The sequence below is a fragment of the Schistocerca nitens genome, chromosome 1 (genome assembly GCF_023898315.1).
Source record: "Schistocerca nitens isolate TAMUIC-IGC-003100 chromosome 1, iqSchNite1.1, whole genome shotgun sequence".
Classification (NCBI taxonomy): domain Eukaryota; kingdom Metazoa; phylum Arthropoda; class Insecta; order Orthoptera; family Acrididae; genus Schistocerca; species Schistocerca nitens.
The window spans coordinates 473,488,100-473,505,933 of NC_064614.1; the positions used below are offsets into that span (position 1 = coordinate 473,488,100).

The 17,834-nt window shown below is 42.7% G+C and overlaps 1 protein-coding gene across 1 annotated transcript in view; it reads right to left on the reverse strand.

Annotated features, from left to right (window-relative positions):
* The window catches only part of LOC126251949 (aminopeptidase N-like), a 278,934-nt gene that overhangs the window by 229,073 nt on the left and 32,027 nt on the right, over positions 1 to 17,834 (reverse strand). The window contains exons 6-7 of the mRNA XM_049952717.1: positions 14,157 to 14,312; positions 13,953 to 14,077 (exon numbers count right to left, since the gene is read on the reverse strand). Coding sequence (XP_049808674.1) covers positions 13,953 to 14,077; positions 14,157 to 14,312 — 281 coding nt within the window. The remainder of the gene's footprint in view (positions 1 to 13,952; positions 14,078 to 14,156; positions 14,313 to 17,834) is intronic.

Here is a 17,834-nt window from a genome sequence, read left to right on the forward strand (position 1 = left end):
CAATCGCTTTTCCCTGCTCTATTTGCGAGTGGTAGAAGAAAGGAAATGACTAGCAATGGTACAATGTACCCTGCACCATGCACCGTGCAGTGGCTTCTGGAGTATGTAGATGTAGACCACATACAAATGTAGTAATTCAGTCTCTCAGTCGATCGGCAGCTTCATTTCATTTTATTTTAGCTAACTAGCTTATTCCCTGCAGCTTTGCCCACGTATGCATTCGAGAAATACTTTGCAAACATTTCCTTCTCCCTCTTCTCTGCAAATAATTTCTCACCCTTCTCTCTTTCTATCTCTTCCTCCCCACCTCCGTGTTTACCTCCTCTTACCACATCTCTCTGTCCCTCTCCTCCTCCCACATCTCTGCCCATTTCTTCCTCCCCATCTTAGTGTTCATCTACTCTTCCTCCCCCTCTCTAACTGCCCATTTCCTCCTGCCCCTCTCTGTGTTCATCTCCTTTTCCTCTCTCTCTCTGTCCGTGTCCTCCTGCAGCACGGAGTGGCCTTGCGTTTAGAAAAAATGTTCAAATGTCTGTGAAATCTTTTGGGACTTAACTGCTAAGGTCATCAGTCCCTAAGCTTACACACTACTTAACCTAAATTACCCTAAGGACAAACACACACACCCATGCCCGACGGAGGACTCGAACCTCTGTCGGAACCAGTCGCACAGTCCATGACAGCAGCTGCGGTTAGAAACACCATGTCACGAATTGCGCTGCCCCTCCCGCCGGAGGTTCGAGTCCTCCTTCGGCCATGGGTGTGTGTGTTGTTCTGCGCATAAGTTTGTTTAAGTAGTGTGTAAGTCTAGGGACTGATGACCTTAGCAGTTTGGTCCCTTAGGAAGTCACACACATTTGAACATTTTTGAATATGTCCTCCTCCCACACTCTGTCTCTCTCTCTCTCTCTACCCATCCCTCCGCCATAGTCATCTCCTCCTTCCCACTATCTTTGTCTGCCCATCTCTCTTCTCCCCTCCCCTAATCTTTCTCCTCCTCTCCTCCCTCTTTTTGTCCATCTCCTCCTGCCTCCTCCGCCTACCTATCTTTTCCAGCATCATCTTTCCATCTGTATCCTCCCCTTCTTCCCCCTGTTCTTTATGTATTCCCTCCTCCCCTTTCATTGTTCATCTTCATCTCCACCTCTCTCACTGTCGATTTCCTCCTGTGCCCCTCTCTCCCCATCCATCCACTCCTGCCTCCTCTATCCGTCTTAATATTCCCCAGTCATACTCATCCACACATTGAGCCTTTGCAAAACAGGACAATAAAGCAGACCATTACTATTCCCACAACACGCCTGCAGTGTGGGACAGCTTATACATCTGGGGCTGGAAGACCTTTCCTTGGCCCTGATGTCTAGGTTCTCCTATAGAGCAGGATGATAAGGCAGGCCAATACTATTCCCACATAACAAACATATTTTTTCCCACATCTCCACTTACATTGGAGCTAGAATACTGTAAACCCTCTAGTGCTGATATTCATGAAGTCTTCTGATTTCCAAACTTGCTCCAAATTGATGTAGAGGTTTGGGAGAGTCCCAGACATACATACACATAAGCTATTTTACATGTAAACTAGCTTTTGATGCGTATACTGCGCATATCACCTCCATTTCCCCTCCTTCTCTCTTTGTTCATCTCCTCCACCCACTCCCTCCAATCATAACTTCTCACCCCTCCCAACTTTCTTTCCATATCGTCCTCCCCCCCCCCCCTCCTATCTCTACCCATCTCCTTGTCCCACAACTTCCTTTACCATCAGCCGACTACCCCTCTAACGATTTTCACCTGCCCCTTGCATGTCCCCCTTTTTCCCCCTCTCACTGTCCATCAGCCTCTTCCCCTTTCTCTGACTCCCCCTTCTCTGTACATCTGTTCCTCCACCCACTCTCTATCTGTCCTTGCTCCTCCTCTCTGCGAAACTCTGCTGTCCCCCTCTCTGCCCATCTTGCACTCCTTTACACTCTTTTTCTTCACCTCCTCCTACCCTGTTTCTGTCCAATTTCTCCTCCCCACTCTCTCTGTACATGTTATCCTCACCATCTCTCTATCTATCCTCCCCTCACTCTACTCTCTGTCCATTTTCCCTGCCCCATCTCTCGTCATCTCATCATCGTCCACACTCTCTCAGTCCACCTCATCGTCACCTCTTTCTCACTATCCATCTTTTACCATCTCTACTCAGTTGTACCCATCTGCATGTGTAGCCCCTGCAAGGTATGCAAATAATACCTGTACAGTACGTGTCCATCCTCTCTTCTGACCACTTGCTTTTCTCTTGTCCATCTCATTCAGCTCTTCCCTCTGTACATCTCATCATCCTTCACACTATTTCTATAGTGCTCCTCTTCCCCTCTCTCTCTGTCCATTTCCACCTCCCCCTTTTCCCTGTTCACCTCAACCTCCATGCACTCTCTCGCTCTCTGTCTTCTCCAGCCCACCTCTCTCAGCTCAGCTGTGTCCCTCCATAAGTGTGCCCCCTGCAGAACAGATTGATAAAGGAACCAATACTATTCTCATGATACAGCCTGCATATCAGGGGCTTGGATATCATTTTTTACCCCCAACATGTAAGGTGCCCTGCAAACTAAGTTGATAAGTCAGGGCAATACTACTCCAATTCAAAATCCTGACATGCGGGGCATCCTACACTTTGTGGGCTGGAAAATAGATTGTTGACTCTGACGTGTAAGCTGCCCCATAAAGAAGGATGGTAAGGTAGTCTGATACTATTCCCAAACATCATACTTTTTTTTTGTCTGTATCTCTGCTCCTACAAGAGCTAGAGGTTCTAATACTTGCAATGCTGACACTTGTATAGTGTGCTGTTTATGTGCTGAGTTTGGTTAAAATCAATTCAGGGGTTTTGGAGGAGTTGCTGGACTTACACAAACACATGGTGCTTCAAATATACAAACTTTGGTGGCTGGAAAACCTTTTCTCGCCCCTGACATGTAGGTCACCCCGCGAAGCAGGGCGATTAGGCAGCTCAGTACTATTCCCAAACAACATGCCTGTTGTGCAGAACAGCTTATATGGCACAGTAAGAAACAAACACAATTTTGCTTGTATCTCAGCTCCTTTTGGACGTTATAAGCTCCACAGTGCTGAGACTTGTGAAGATTGTTTTTTGGTTGGGAAAGGAGCAACTACATGCAAAGCAAATATTATTACAAGTTGTACAGGTTAATTACCGTCTTTTGTAGCTGTAATGGAAGTATTATTAAGACCAGATGCGTTTCTCTTTATTGTAAAGCATCTTCAGTGATAACGGTCACGACATGGTTTTTATTTCTCTTACAATTTTGTTTACTGGTATCATGAACAATTCACATGCTTCACTCACTATTATAAACAGTATTCATTCTTATCGTTACTCATGTTTTTTTTTGTTGATTACTTCATTCTTCCTCCTCTACCACGTGTATGTGTTGGGTTTGCAGCACACATCTCTTTCATTGCCGAAAATCCAACAAATGCACTTGGAAGAACTAGAAGAATGAAGTAAAAAATTAAATACCGTGACCAGCGATAAGAACTAAAACTGTTTGAACTAGTAGGTAAAGCATACAAACTGTTTATGGTCCTAGCAAACAAAACTATAAGAGGAAAAAAAACCATAGTGTTACAATGACCACTGAAGATGCTTTAGAATAAAGCGAAATACACCTAGTCCTAATAAGACTTTCAATTTAAGGATAATTTTATGCAAAATATTGCCTATACTTGGAACCTGGAGGATTATAAAATGCGTCCCACCATGAAAAACCAAAAATTCTCATTTCATAAAAGTCACTTACTGGGCAGGCAGAAAATGCCTAGCTGCAGAACCACTGGAGGTGTATAAAAATGTAAGTTGGAGGCATGAAATTAAGTAAATAATAAAAATAGTATTGGGAAACTCTTTTGATACACGAGTCATCAGAGATTTAGTTTAAAAATTACGGTGTATTTTATTTTTTTATTTATGATCCTATATTACCGGAAAAATAGTAGCGTGTTTCTGTTTTGCAGACCTGGTTTCAAAAAACATCATCCATAGATGTATTTTGGGATTTTTTTTGTCTGAAAACAATGAGAAGTAATATAGCTTTTAAAATAAGAGTTCATTATTATACGTACAGTAGGGAATGGTGGCTAAAGGGTATGCAGTGGTTTAACATGTGTTTCAGAATACTACTGACCCTCGAGTTATCTTTTTTGGTCTTGTTACTTTTGAACTGTGAAAATAAGAGCCGTCCTTAGGACCTTTTGCCACGTGGAATTATTACACTTGTTATGTTTGTAGTTCTTATCAACAAAATGACAGTGATGTCTCGAAGGAAAACCCACTGAGGAATTAAATTATTAGCTCTTGTAGATTTTAAATTTTGGTATAATCATTGCACGTTTGCTGGAAATGAGGAGGGACGTAGACCTTTTTTAAAGAAACTTACAGTTCAGGTTTTAGACGGCTGTTGTCGATGATGCTACAAGCGGTGGGATGTGAGAAACTTGTAATAACGTAAGAAGAGACTGGCATTCTTATAACAGGAAAGTATCGCATTTAATGTACTGACTTAGATGTAGTCACTAATGCTCCCACTGTTATAGAAATAGGTCCCAGCTGGCACGTGAAACCACCTGAGGAATTTCCCAGGACAGTCAGATAACGAGCGAGTTGATGACGGGAATCTTCAAATTAGCTTTTTTTCTGTTTTTCCACTGAGTAATCTAATAATTATAATCAAGTTAAATTTTTAGTTCTTGAATCCTGCTTTTTGTCTTCCCATGCGTTTTACGTTTTTTAAAAGTACTGTTAACTGTAAACTGATTGAAAAATTACGAAGCCACTTTAATGATGCTGATTTTTCAAACACATTGTTCAGAATACAACCCGTTTTCGACAGGAGTGGTTCACCAAATACAGCAACAAATGAAATACACCACGTGTCAGTAACTAAGTAATTCAGGCGTTCTAAATATTTCGTGATTTGTTCATGGTGACAAGAACGTCATGCATCGTTAAATTGTGTCGAAATTGACGCATACTTATTTACTGGTAGAGATTATATAAAACCTGAGGAGTGACTGGTACCAACCATTTTTATTCGAGGCCTTCTGAACTTATGATATGATGCAAAGTCATCCAGATAATGTGCCTGTGGGGAAAGAATCATAGCTGATGACCACCTAGACATTTGTTTTGGGACGTTGAATACACAAGGAGAGTGAATTTTCGTATTGCAGTCTCATTCCTGCCCCAAGCAAAAGTGTCTGGATGTGATAGTGAGGCCGTAAATCTGAGCATGGGGAGTAAGAGTGCATGAATGACTTGCACCCGTGTTTTACTGCGCTTTCTGCAGCAGCATGCGTGAGTGTACCATCTTTCTACAGCTCACCGCTTACGCAAACACTGCAAGCCTCACACATGGCGCCTGCGTAGTAAGCATCACCATACTTCCTTGGCCACATCAGTTAGCCAACGTTTCACTGTGCACGTGCTTTCAAGACAGCTTGACACACTCTCTGCACACGTCGTTTCCTAATCCTGATGTGACGTTTAGTCGCATTAAAACAACGTTAGCCATGATCGCTTATACACTCCTGGAAATTGAAATAAGAACACTGTGAATTCATTGTCCCAGGAAGGGGAAACTTTATTGACACATTCCTGGGGTCAGATACATCACATGATCACACTGACAGAACCACAGGCACATAGACACAGGCAACAGAGCATGCACAATGTCGGCACTATTACAGTGTATATCCACCTTTCGCAGCAATGCAGGCTGCTATTCTCCCATGGAGACGATCGTAGAGATGCTGGATGTAGTCCTGTGGAACGGCTTGCCATGCCATTTCCACCTGGCGCCTCAGTTGGACCAGCGTTCGTGCTGGACGTGCAGACCGCGTGAGACGACGCTTCATCCAGTCCCAAACATGCTCAATGGGGGACAGATCCGGAGATCTTGCTGGCCAGGGTAGTTGACTTACACCTTCTAGAGCACGTTGGGTGGCACGGGATACATGCGGACGTGCATTGTCCTGTTGGAACAGCAAGTTCCCTTGCCGGTCTAGGAATGGTAGAACGATGGGTTCGATGACGGTTTGGATGTACTGTGCACTATTCAGTGTCCCCTCGACGATCACCAGTGGTGTACGGCCAGTGTAGGAGATCGCTCCCCACACCATGATGCCGGGTGTTGGCCCTGTGTGCCTCGGTCGTATGCAGTCCTGATTGTGGCGCTCACCTGCACGGCGCCAAACACGCATACGACCATCATTGGCACCAAGGCAGAAGCGACTCTCATCGCTGAAGACGACACGTCTCCATTCGTCCCTCCATTCACGCCTGTCGCGACACCACTGGAGGCGGGCTGCACGATGTTGGGGCGTGAGCGGAAGACGGCCTAACGGTGTGCGGGACCGTAGCCCAGCTTCATGGAGACGGTTGCGAATGGTCCTCGCCGATACCCCAGGAGCAACAGTGTCCCTAATTTGCTGGGAAGTGGCGGTGTGGTCCCCTACGGCACTGCGTAGGATCCTACGGTCTTGGCGTGCATCCGTGCGTCGCTGCGGTCCGGTCCCAGGTCGACGGGCACGTGCACCTTCCGCCGACCACTGGCGACAACATCGATGTACTGTGGAGACCTCACGCCCCACGTGTTGAGCAATTCGGCGGTACGTCCACCCGGCCTCCCGCATGCCCACTATACGCCCTCGCTCAAAGTCCGTCAACTACACATACGGTTCACGTCCACGCTGTCGCGGCATGCTACCAGTGTTAAAGACTGCGATGGAGCTCCGTATGCCACGGCAAACTGGCTGACACTGACGGCGGCGGTGCACAAATGCTGCGCAGCTAGCGCCATTCGACGGCCAACACCGCGGTTCCTGGTGTGTCCGCTGTGCCGTGCGTGTGATCATTGCTTGTACAGCCCTCTCGCAGTGTCCGGAGCAAGTATGGTGGGTCTGACACACCGGTGTCAATGTGTTCTTTTTTCCATTTCCAGGAGTGTATAAGCACACAGCACAAAAAACGTATTCATCTCCAGGAGACTTCACGCTAACACTGTGTACCATCGCCCCAGCTTGATGAGGAAGAGAGTCCTAATTTCTTCAGGTATAAAATTGTTAAGGCTTTCGTGGCCACTTGTTGACAAACTGCCTATTGGCTTCCGTCTCGGGTTCTTCGGCCAACGGTCATCTGATGATTTTACTGACGCTTCTCCAACACGAGTGGCTGGCAGTGTCAAAGCTTCACCCTCCATTGCCGGTGGTGAACCGGCCGCAGACTATATGTGCGTGGTGCGCCAACGTCCGAGGGCTTCTCGCGGTCTTTTCCGGAGCGGTTCTCCTCTTGCTACCTGCGACGGTCATTCGCTGCAGTACGGGAAGCCAGGATCCGTTTACCTTAAGGCTTTCCTTTTTCGTGTTGATGCTGTTTGCGTGTTTTTGTATTTCTACAGCTTCTCTGAACGAGCGGGTGTGATAGTGCTGCTCTACAGCCAGAACTTCCGTGTCGGCGAATTTTACTACGTGGTCGGTCTCACTTAGTCCGTGCTCTGCCACGGCCAATTTCTCCACCTGCCCCAAATTGCACTGTCGTTTATGTTCTTCGATCCTCGTGTTGACTGATTGTCCAGTCATTCCGACATAAACTTTTCCGCATGTGCATGGTATACGGTTATATTCCCGACATTTCAAGTAGGGCCCTTTTCTCCTTTGCCGATCTAAGAGACTCTTTGATCTTCCTTGTCGGTTTGAAAATCGTCTTTACGCCGTGTTTGCGGAATATACGGCCAATTCTGTCCGTCACTCTGGGAATGTATGGCAGAAAGGTACCCGGTATTTCTTTTTCTGATTCCTTACTTCGCTGAGTGTTTGGCTTTATTACACTTCCAATATAAGTTGTGGAGTACCCATTGCTCCTCAGAACGCTTTCCAGGTGTTAGATTTCGCGTCTGAGGTGCTGCGGCCCACATATTCGGCCTGCTCGCGTTACGAGAGTATTAATAGTGCCTCTTTTCTGGCTCGGGTGGTGGTTTGATAGTTTGCGCAGGTATCGGTCCGTGTGTGTCGGTTTTCGATACACGCTGTGTCCCAGGTTTTCGCCATCCCTTGTGACCAGCACATCTAGAAATGGCAGTTTTTTGTCCTTTTCTACTTCCATGGTAAATTTTATGTTGGTATGGAGGCTGTTCAAGTGTCTTAGGGAGGAAATAGCCCGTGGTGAAATATTAATGGAAGAGTTTTGTGATGTCTTGCGGGAAAGTGGAACCGATGTGCTCCAGAGCGTCACTGAATGGCACTTATGTAAACAAAGAAACAACATCAAGGCTGACCAGGATGTCGTTTGGTGTAAGTTTCAGTTTCTTCAGCTTCTCAATGAAATGTCCTGAGTCCTTTATGTATGTGTCGGTCTGCCCCACGTGCGGCTGGAGCAGAGAAGCCAAGTGTTTTGCCAGTTTATACGTCGGTGAGCCAGGAGCGCTAACAATCGGTCTTAGTCAATCGTTGTTCTTATGGATCTTAGGTAATCCATACAGCCGAGGTGGTAGGGCTTCTGTGTTGCGCAGGTTTCTCTGTATGTCCGCCGGCAGATAAGAGGCCTTGATTAACCGATTCGTATTCGGTGTGATATGCTGCGTCGGAGCTGCGCTTAGTTTTCGGATCTAATAGGTCTCGAATCTTTCGCTCATAATCTTCGGTCTTCATTACGACTGTCGCGTTCCCCTTATCGGCAGGCAGTACCAATATATTCTTGTCGGCACAGCATCTCCGAGCTAGTGATGTAGTGGTGATTTTCCCATACGACTATTTCACGAGTGTTCTATGAAATCAGGAATCCGGTAAGACAGCAAATCTCCTGCAAGAACGAAACCAACAAAGATTGAAGAGAATCGTTCAGCGTGACAGGAGTGCAACCCTTCCACAAATTGCTGCACATTTCATTGCTGGGCCATCAACAAGTGTCAGCATGCGAACCATTCAACGAAACATCATCGATATGAGCTTTCGGAGCCGAAGGGCAAACTCGTGTACCCTTGATGACTGAACGACACAAAGCATTACGCCTCGCCTGGACCCGTCAACACCGACATTGGACCGTTGAAGACTGGAAACATGTTTCGTGGTCGGACGAGTCTCGTTTCAAATTGTATCGACCGGATGGACGTGTATGGGTGTGGAGACAACCTCATGAATCCACGGACCTTGCATTCCAGCAGGGGACTGTTGAAACTGGTGGAGGCTCTGTAATAGTGTGGGGTGTTGCAGTTACAGTAATATGGGACCTCTGATACATCTAGATACCTAGATACGACTCTGACAGGTGACACGTACGTAAGCGTCCTGCTTGATCACCTGCATCCATTCATGTCCATTGGTCATTCCGACGGACTTGGGCTATTCCAACAGGTCAATGCGACACCCCACGCGTTCATAATTGCTAAAGAGTGGCTCCAGGAACACTCTTGAACACTCTTCTGAGTTTCAAAACTTCCGCTGGCCATCCGATTCCCCAGACTTGACCATTATTGGACATATCTGGGATGCCTTCCTGTGTACTGTACAGAAGGGATCTAACCCCTCGTACTCTTATGGATTTATGGACTGCCCTGCAGGATTCATGGTGTCGATTCCCTCCAGCACTACTTCAGACATTCGATTCCCTGCCACGTCGTGGTGCCGCACTTACGCGTGGTCTCTGGGATCCTACACGAAATGAGGCAGGTTTGCCAGTTTATTTCGCTCTTCAGTGCAGAAATAGAAGGAAGTGATGTAAAACGTATGAATCCATTTCATTCCACTTCTACTGTATTTTTATCGATAGAAAATGAAACTGGAACTCCGAAAGCAATGCTTGTTTACTTAATGGTGTCGGTACTGCTTCTTGTTCTTTCCATTTTCAGCCTTCGGCTCGTTGCACAACATTTTTAGTGTTCAGGTTTGCAAAAAACTTACGTACTTTATCTTTTCTAGCCCATAAACGTATGCAGTGAGATGCTGTCCCAGCAATCAGCGCGGTTAGGTAGCCGTGTGTTATGCGTGGACGAGACCTTTGAAACAGTGTGACCCGGATGTCGGAACGTTTGCGGCTTGAAAGGCAATGAAATACACAGGAAAGAAGAGGAAGACCGGACAATGAGTAAAATAAGCCATCGTAGCTTGTGCATGTCAACGAAGTGAATGATAATTGAAATATCAAACAGAACTGCATAGAAGTACATCTCCATGCAGAATAGAGTTCTTTTTTTATCAGATTGTCAGTGCATTATTCTCACTGTAGTTTACCCGTCTTCTCACTTTGAAATCTTATCTGCGATGCGTCATTCAGTGTGTGGCCAATAATAGCAACTTACAGGGTAAAAAAACGATATAACTCTTTAAACATCTTCCAGCATTGTGGAATGCTTTAAATGTGATTAAGGGTATGGTCTCAAAAGCTTAAGACTCCTTAAAATGGGTATTTTACTTTAATATATATGTGAGTAACATTTTAGTAATGATAGCCTAACCTGTGTAAGATGTAGGCCTACCTTTCCAACATTAGTCTATTTGCTTCCTTTTCCGGAATATTTCTCGCTAGTAGGACTGTCAGTTTTTCAGGAATAACCAAACATAGCACAACTGGAATGTACGTCTACTTTGATCATCTGCTTGATTTTACTTTTGAATTTCATTTTTGAGGTTTTCAGAGCATAAAATTTTATACCATGTTTATCAATAGTTAGTTACTTAGTTTCACGTTCCATGTATCATTTGCACGATAAATCGTAATGATATGGAACAAGTCATTATATATTGATACCGATTTCTTTTGTAAATATGCCTCCATTCTGATCATTTATTAGTTTTTATGTTTTTTTAATTAAAGTCAGACAGATGTTAGTAATTTCTACCCATCACCATTTACACATAACAGTAATAGATATATTCCGCAGAATAGGAGGAGTTACCGAGAGAAACGTTTTCAGTTTAGTTTCAATTTTTACTTTGCCGTGTGTCGGCATTTTATATCAATGGGTGAGTGATCAAAACTTTTGGTTGCAGCATTGCGAACCCCTGTTTGTGCTACAGACACTCTCAGTGTGGCGTAATGAATGTAATTTTTTTCTTCTGGTACGGCAATTATGTGCATAATTGTTATTGATGAAGTGCAGTTAATTACTTACTTCATGAGGGAATAACTACACTGTGAAATGGGTAGATTACTACTCACACGCCGAGCACAAGGCAGGCACGACGAAAAGCGTGTTCACATAAATCTTGAGCCAAAGGCTTCTTCAGAAAGGAAGCACAGCACACATACACATTCATTCAATCATACACTCACAACTCACGCATACATGACCGCTGTCTCCGGTTGCCCTAGCAAGAATGTTTTTAAAGGGGAAGGAAATGTGAACAATGAGTAATAACTATCGGCGAGAGGAACTTAGGGCATCAGATGCTGTCCCACCAATCAGCGCGGTTAGGTTGCCGTGTGTTGTGCGCGGACGAGACCATTGAAACTGTGTGACTCGGATGTCGGAGCGTTTGCGGCTTGAAAGGCAATGAAAGAAGAGAAAGAACGGACACTGAGCAAAGTAAGCCAAATATTAAGTCAAATGACAGAAATAAAACCATTGCAATAAAAGTAAACGGTGCAACAATAATTCATGTACACAAATGAAAATATTGCTTGAATTCTTCCACTTAAGAATGAAATGTGATTCCTCTAACTATAGATTGCGATCGGATCGACTAGTACACCCGTAAACAACGCAAGCTGGCATTTTTGATGAAACAACTACGTCTCCACACAATCACGGTACCTAACACTCTCAAAACTGAGCACGGGGACGTCAGGGTGACGTCACGGTGAAGTATCAGCACGGTGTACCACGTATGTGTGAATATGATGAACCTAATGTTTTGGTTTAGTTATGATGGCGGTCACCAGCTTCAAGTTTATGATGTAATGAAACCTCCCTCATTTTAAACCTCCATGTCCAGCAATCGTACAAGAATACATAGGTGTAATGTTTACATGATGTTTATTCTTATGAATAATGGAGTATACTCATGTGAACAAGGCTCTTGTAATCTTGAAGGACGGAAGGGTCCACACCATACTCACAATGAAGTTGCAGAAGCAAGGGCAACACTTGCTCGTGGAGAATGTTGAAATATACATCCTTTTCACATTCACATAAATGAGTGAGCTTACGTCATGGCACGAAATACAAAGAAAACAGAAAGGAACCAGTTCCGATCTGAACTACTCTCTGAACACACTACGGATTAAACCTGTCATTGGGCGTCGGTGCATAACTTGATAAGAAGCAGAATCGTGATTCGCTTGTCCAAACTATACTCTTCCATCAACTACTGTCCAGTTTCTGTGCTGTTAGGCTCATTGAGTTAATGCACGGAATTTTTGGACATGCAATCTTTCTTCACTTACTACCTACGCATTGCTCACAAGTACTAAAATGTCGAATGTTTTGGGGCCGGCCGAAGTGGCCGCGCGGTTCTGGCGCTGCAGTCTGGAGCCGCGAGACCGCTACGGTCGCAGGTTCGAATCCTGCCTCGGGCATGGATGTTTGTGATGTCCTTAGGTTAGTTAGGTTTAACTAGTTCTAAGTTCTAGGGGACTAATGACCTCAGCAGTTGAGTCCCATAGTGCTCAGAGCCATTTTCGAATGTTTTGGATATAGAAATGTAAAGTTTATTTTTTGTGATTAATGTTGGCAAGAATGAACACCGCGTTCCTCCAGAAAAGCGCAGTAATGGTGCTCAAAAATGTATTCATACAGGTTGAAAATAAACTGATGATTCATTAGGTTCTTTTCATGGCACTTGCTGTTGTTAAATTGTGCCAGGAGCGTATTGAAACGAAAATATCGATATGTATCAAAAAAAGTGTAATATATCATCCCAAAATTCTTTTCAGTGCCCTTCCCTCAAGAGTTAAAAAGATATCAAAGCTACACATTTTTAATAATGAACTTAAGAAAATATTTATAAATGAAAGCTTTTATAACGTTGATGAGTATGTAGATTTTATGAATTTGAGGACATCCATAACGTAAGCTAAACATAGCCCTGCGTCATTGAATATAATGCAAATGTAGAATTTATTTGGTTTATGTACTGGGTGATCTGTATGACTCTGTATATATCTTTATGATTTGCTTTTGTGTATGTACTTAATTATCTGCATGAGTTGTATACAGACGCTATTATTTAAGTTTATTTTGTGTTAACATATGAAAAGTCCTATATCATTCTACGTGATAAAATGGATGATCAATGAATAAATAAATAAATAAATATAGTACCAAATGTAATGTCCATTTCTGAAATATCGGTATTCGCTTACCGATTTTTGATATTCGTCTTCGAAACTAAATAAAAACATCAAATTCCATGCCCCAGTTCTTTCAGAAAATCTTGAAATATTGTGTAACTACAAGCACTTGTTGCACACCAAGAGACATTCCCTTACTTTCGAGATCGTCTGCGTGCTGAGTGTCACAACTTCTACACCTCTAAGGTTGCCATATAAAAGTTTTCGTACATCTTCAAAGTATGAGATTTCTTGAAGAGAAACGTAGCGGTTTTAAATTAATTACTCTTTCTGTAATTTCAGTACCAACGTCTTATAAAGTTGTTCATTACTCTATGCATTTTATGCCTGACGTGAAACATTTTTCTATCATTTTATGGTCAGTTTAGTGATAGTTTCCCAGGTATTTTTGGTAATACTACTGTTACACGTCATTTTTCGTATTTCTAATGTAAATGAATTCAAACACAAGGGACAGCTGACCCTCCTGCCACTCAAACTCTGCGGGCGACAATATCATTAACTCGACTGTACACATTAATTTTAAGTATACAGCTCCATAATCTATCGTTCCAAAATCTTAAGAGAATTTTTCTTATTCCATTACAACTAACAACACACTTACCAAGGTCACGTCTCGGCTCAAGTGGCACAATTACGTCTGGATCAAAGATAAAAATATTCACTGAAAATGTTGACATGGGTGGTGTCGTCTCAAAATTGTCCCAGACCCAACCAGACTGATACAACCTACAGAAAAGACAAGTTGAAAATAAAATTTGATAGTGCATAGTAATGTTATTTCAAATATAGCTTAAAGTATTCTTACATCTTCTCGCTCTTACGAAGTGCCATATTCGAAAGTGATCTCATCCTTTCTGGGCGTCCAATGCTTATATCAAATGGGGCTTTGTATGATAACTCGTCGAAACATGGGAATACCTTACGTGCCTTATTTCTTGTCATGTCTGTACCCACGAACCACCTGGAAAAAAAATATAAGTCTGAGTGCCTATCTCCTAAGTACAGTCAACAAAATTGAAAAACAGCGCGCTTTCTGTTAAAGTCTCATAGCTATTGCTGTGCGAAATATGGCTCAATGAAAGCAGGTTGTAGTTTGGTAACGCACATTCAGCTGATGACATGGTGTCTTAGTTTCTTTCCAGGGTATCACTAACGATGCTAATGGTTTAATTGTGAGCAGACTTACACCATTCCTTTTCATGCAAGAAATACATGTGCCGATTCTTCTTGGTAGCAAAGTTAGCAATCATGTAATCTTTAAATTTCTGATCACTTATAAGTTGTTTAACCAGTGTTTTCTCTGTGGCAATTAAGCAGGGAGAACTAAACCTATTGTTTATAGGCCATGTATTGGGAAGCCCAATTTTCAATTTTTTTAAGGGTGCTCGTATTTCTTTCAAAAGAAGCTGCAGTGACAGGGAAAGTAAGAATCAAGTTAATAAGCTTTGACACTTCTTCGTAAATATTTTGAAGGTCATTGTCCATTATGAATTTTAAAAGGTCTGCAGGTGGTAAGTAATATGTCTGTCAATATAAATGTTTCCTACCTCATTTTCCAGCCGCTGTTTGGTGAAGAATAGGTAATTTAGGAGGCGGCCGTTCAGTTTAATTATTGAGATAAAGTCTTAAGCGACTGGAAGTCACACTCATTAATACTTGTTTCAATATTAAATTTCTTGTTACAGCTTTCAGCACTTGAGGTCACAGCGTCCTTTAACAGACTGATCATCTTCTTGATTTTACCATTGCATATACTAATATCACATGCAGTTTTGTGTTGAAGAATTGCATAGAGATGCCCAGCATATACAAATATTTCTGTGTAAGGCAAAGCATGAATAGGAGTAGAGTTTTATTAAGAATGCTAAGCAAGCCAGAAGCACTGCTGAACGACTCTGCACCACAGTCTTCATCATCTGTGGTACTATTTTGGAAAATATCTTTGAGTGTACTACTAATAATTGTAGTATTATAAAAGAGAGGCTGTTGAGAGCCATTTTATTCAGTCTGCGGCAGGTTATGAAATGAGAAACATACGTGTCTTAAAGATGCGCCGCAGGCGAGTTAGCACACATTGCAATTAGTGTAATATTCCAGGTTTTATCTAAATTTCACACCTGGGAAATTATTCGGTAATTGAGTGATTGTTTTTGACGATTTACTGAAAACGAGCAATTAATCTCTAGAACTGTGACGCATTTTGTGAACAGTGAAAAAAGTACTGAATTGTGTTGTTTCCGAATTGTGCTTACCGTGCACGTCGTTTTCGTTTTGATATGACTATATACTTTTCTACGTACTAAATGCTTTTAAGGGCAGTGTAATTAGCGAATGTGTTAGTGATTTAATTGCCACACGTTAATTATTGTGAAGCTGCATTTACGAGGGTAATCCCAAAAGTAAGGTCTCCTATTTTTTTATAAGTACATAGACCTGTTTATTTCTACAATGGTTTACATCACTTTACAGATTGAACATTTAGCTATTCCTCGACATAAATTACCATTTCTGTCGATGCATTTTTGTAGACGCTGTGGCAGCTTTTGTATGCCCATGTCATACCAGCTCGCCGCCATGTTGTTCAGAAAGTTATGAACTGGCGTGATTGTTACTTGGTCTCAGGTGTAAAGTGTTATGCCCACGTTTCGGCATCCGTGACAACTGAGTCCAGAAAGTTGTCCTGTTCGGCTGCAAGGCGGTGAAGAAATGAGCGGCAAGCATTAACTCGTTGCCGCATGTGGTCCTCAGTCAGCATGCGTGGCACACATCTTGCGCACACCTTCCTGTAGTTCAATGATTCCGTTAAAATTCTGTGAGCGGTGCTTCGGGGAACCTCAGGAACCAACGTGCACAGATCATCCAGGGTGATCCACCGATCTTCACGCGTGCTTTGCTCAACCTTCAACACTGTCTCCTCAGAAATTGGCGGTTTCCCGCTCCTTTGTTCGTCGTGAATTTCGGTCCGCCCAGCTGCAAACTCTCTACACCACTTACGAATATTAGTGACATCCATCCACGTCTCACCTTATACTTCCGTTAATTGGCTATGGAGTTCAATCGACGCAGTGCCCTTTGCGTTCAAAAACCGAATAACTGCGCGCAATTCGCACTTAGTGGTAACATCCAACGGGAGCTCCATTCTCAACGGCTGCCTCAGCGTGAGCATGTTTACACACAGCACGTGAAGCACTCTTCATAACAGTGTGACCAACTGCCACACAAACAGAGTTCTGCACTTATTAAAAAAAAAAAAAAATGAGACCTTACTTTTGGGATTATCCTCGTATGTTAGGTTACTGCACTCGAACTATCATCATCATTGTAGAACATTAAGCGAGCATCGTTTCTGACTTAACCGTTATCTGTGATAAATAATAGTAAATGATACTCGATGTGGCCATAAACAGTAGGTTATTTAATATCAAAGTAGAATGAAAGTGTTTTGGACTGCAAACCTGGTGTAGTCAATGTAATTTGAAACAGGTTACTTTTGCCTATTACTTTTCAGCGAGATTTGACGGAGGCGCAGTTATGGAAGGCACATTCGCACAGGTAAACACGGTAATGTTACACATTGAATACAATTTCTAATAAATCCCGAGCAGTTTTGTCGCTAGAAAAATTGTGAAAACTAATAATTCTTTCTACGAGTTGTGTGCAAAACCTCATAATAATAGTCATTTGTGACTTACAAGAAACACCCACGGTTTCATCGGTTTGACTTCCAACAAATTCACATGATCGTAATTTTTATGTGATGTGATCACTAATGGCAACGGTAACAGATTCAGTAAATTCGTTTTGAACTGTGCTTGACATGCCTTTGAACCATGAAGTGATCTACAAGTGATCACTGTCTAGACAAAAGTTCGAATAATTCAAGGCAGTTCCCTTTGTTCTCGGGACTTTCATCTTCAAAGTGTCCTCTGAATGCGAGCTCTTGTTTGCACAAGAAACAAACAATATCAATCAGTCTCTCGGGTATGAATCTATTTTGTTTTACTAATGCGGTATGTTTTATGGCAAGAAGTTCGGCTCCTTCAGAAATTGGATGTTCAGTTCGTCCATGATCCAGCAACTAAAAACACTCTTGATTCTAAAGATGCCATCTTGAATTCTGGTGTTTCTTGGCTTTTCTGCCAATATTTTTTTGTCAAACATACTCCTAAAGAATCACAGCCCCACCAAATAAATAACATGTCTAACAATATAATTTTTTTTATTACAGAGCAACATGTAAACCAAGGATACTTTTTATACCAAGAAAATACAAAAATATATTTTTGTCCCATCAACTATTTTAATGACGAAGTGTGTGGTGTGAATCGTTTATCCTGATGAGTGCATTTGGTTTCGTAAGTTCAGATTGAAAATTGTTTGTCATCTAATGCGTGAAAAAATAAAAAAACACAAGTGTTCCCTCGGAACAAGCCATAATATAATCAGTTAATCCAGTTAATCACATGCACTCGCGCATCATATT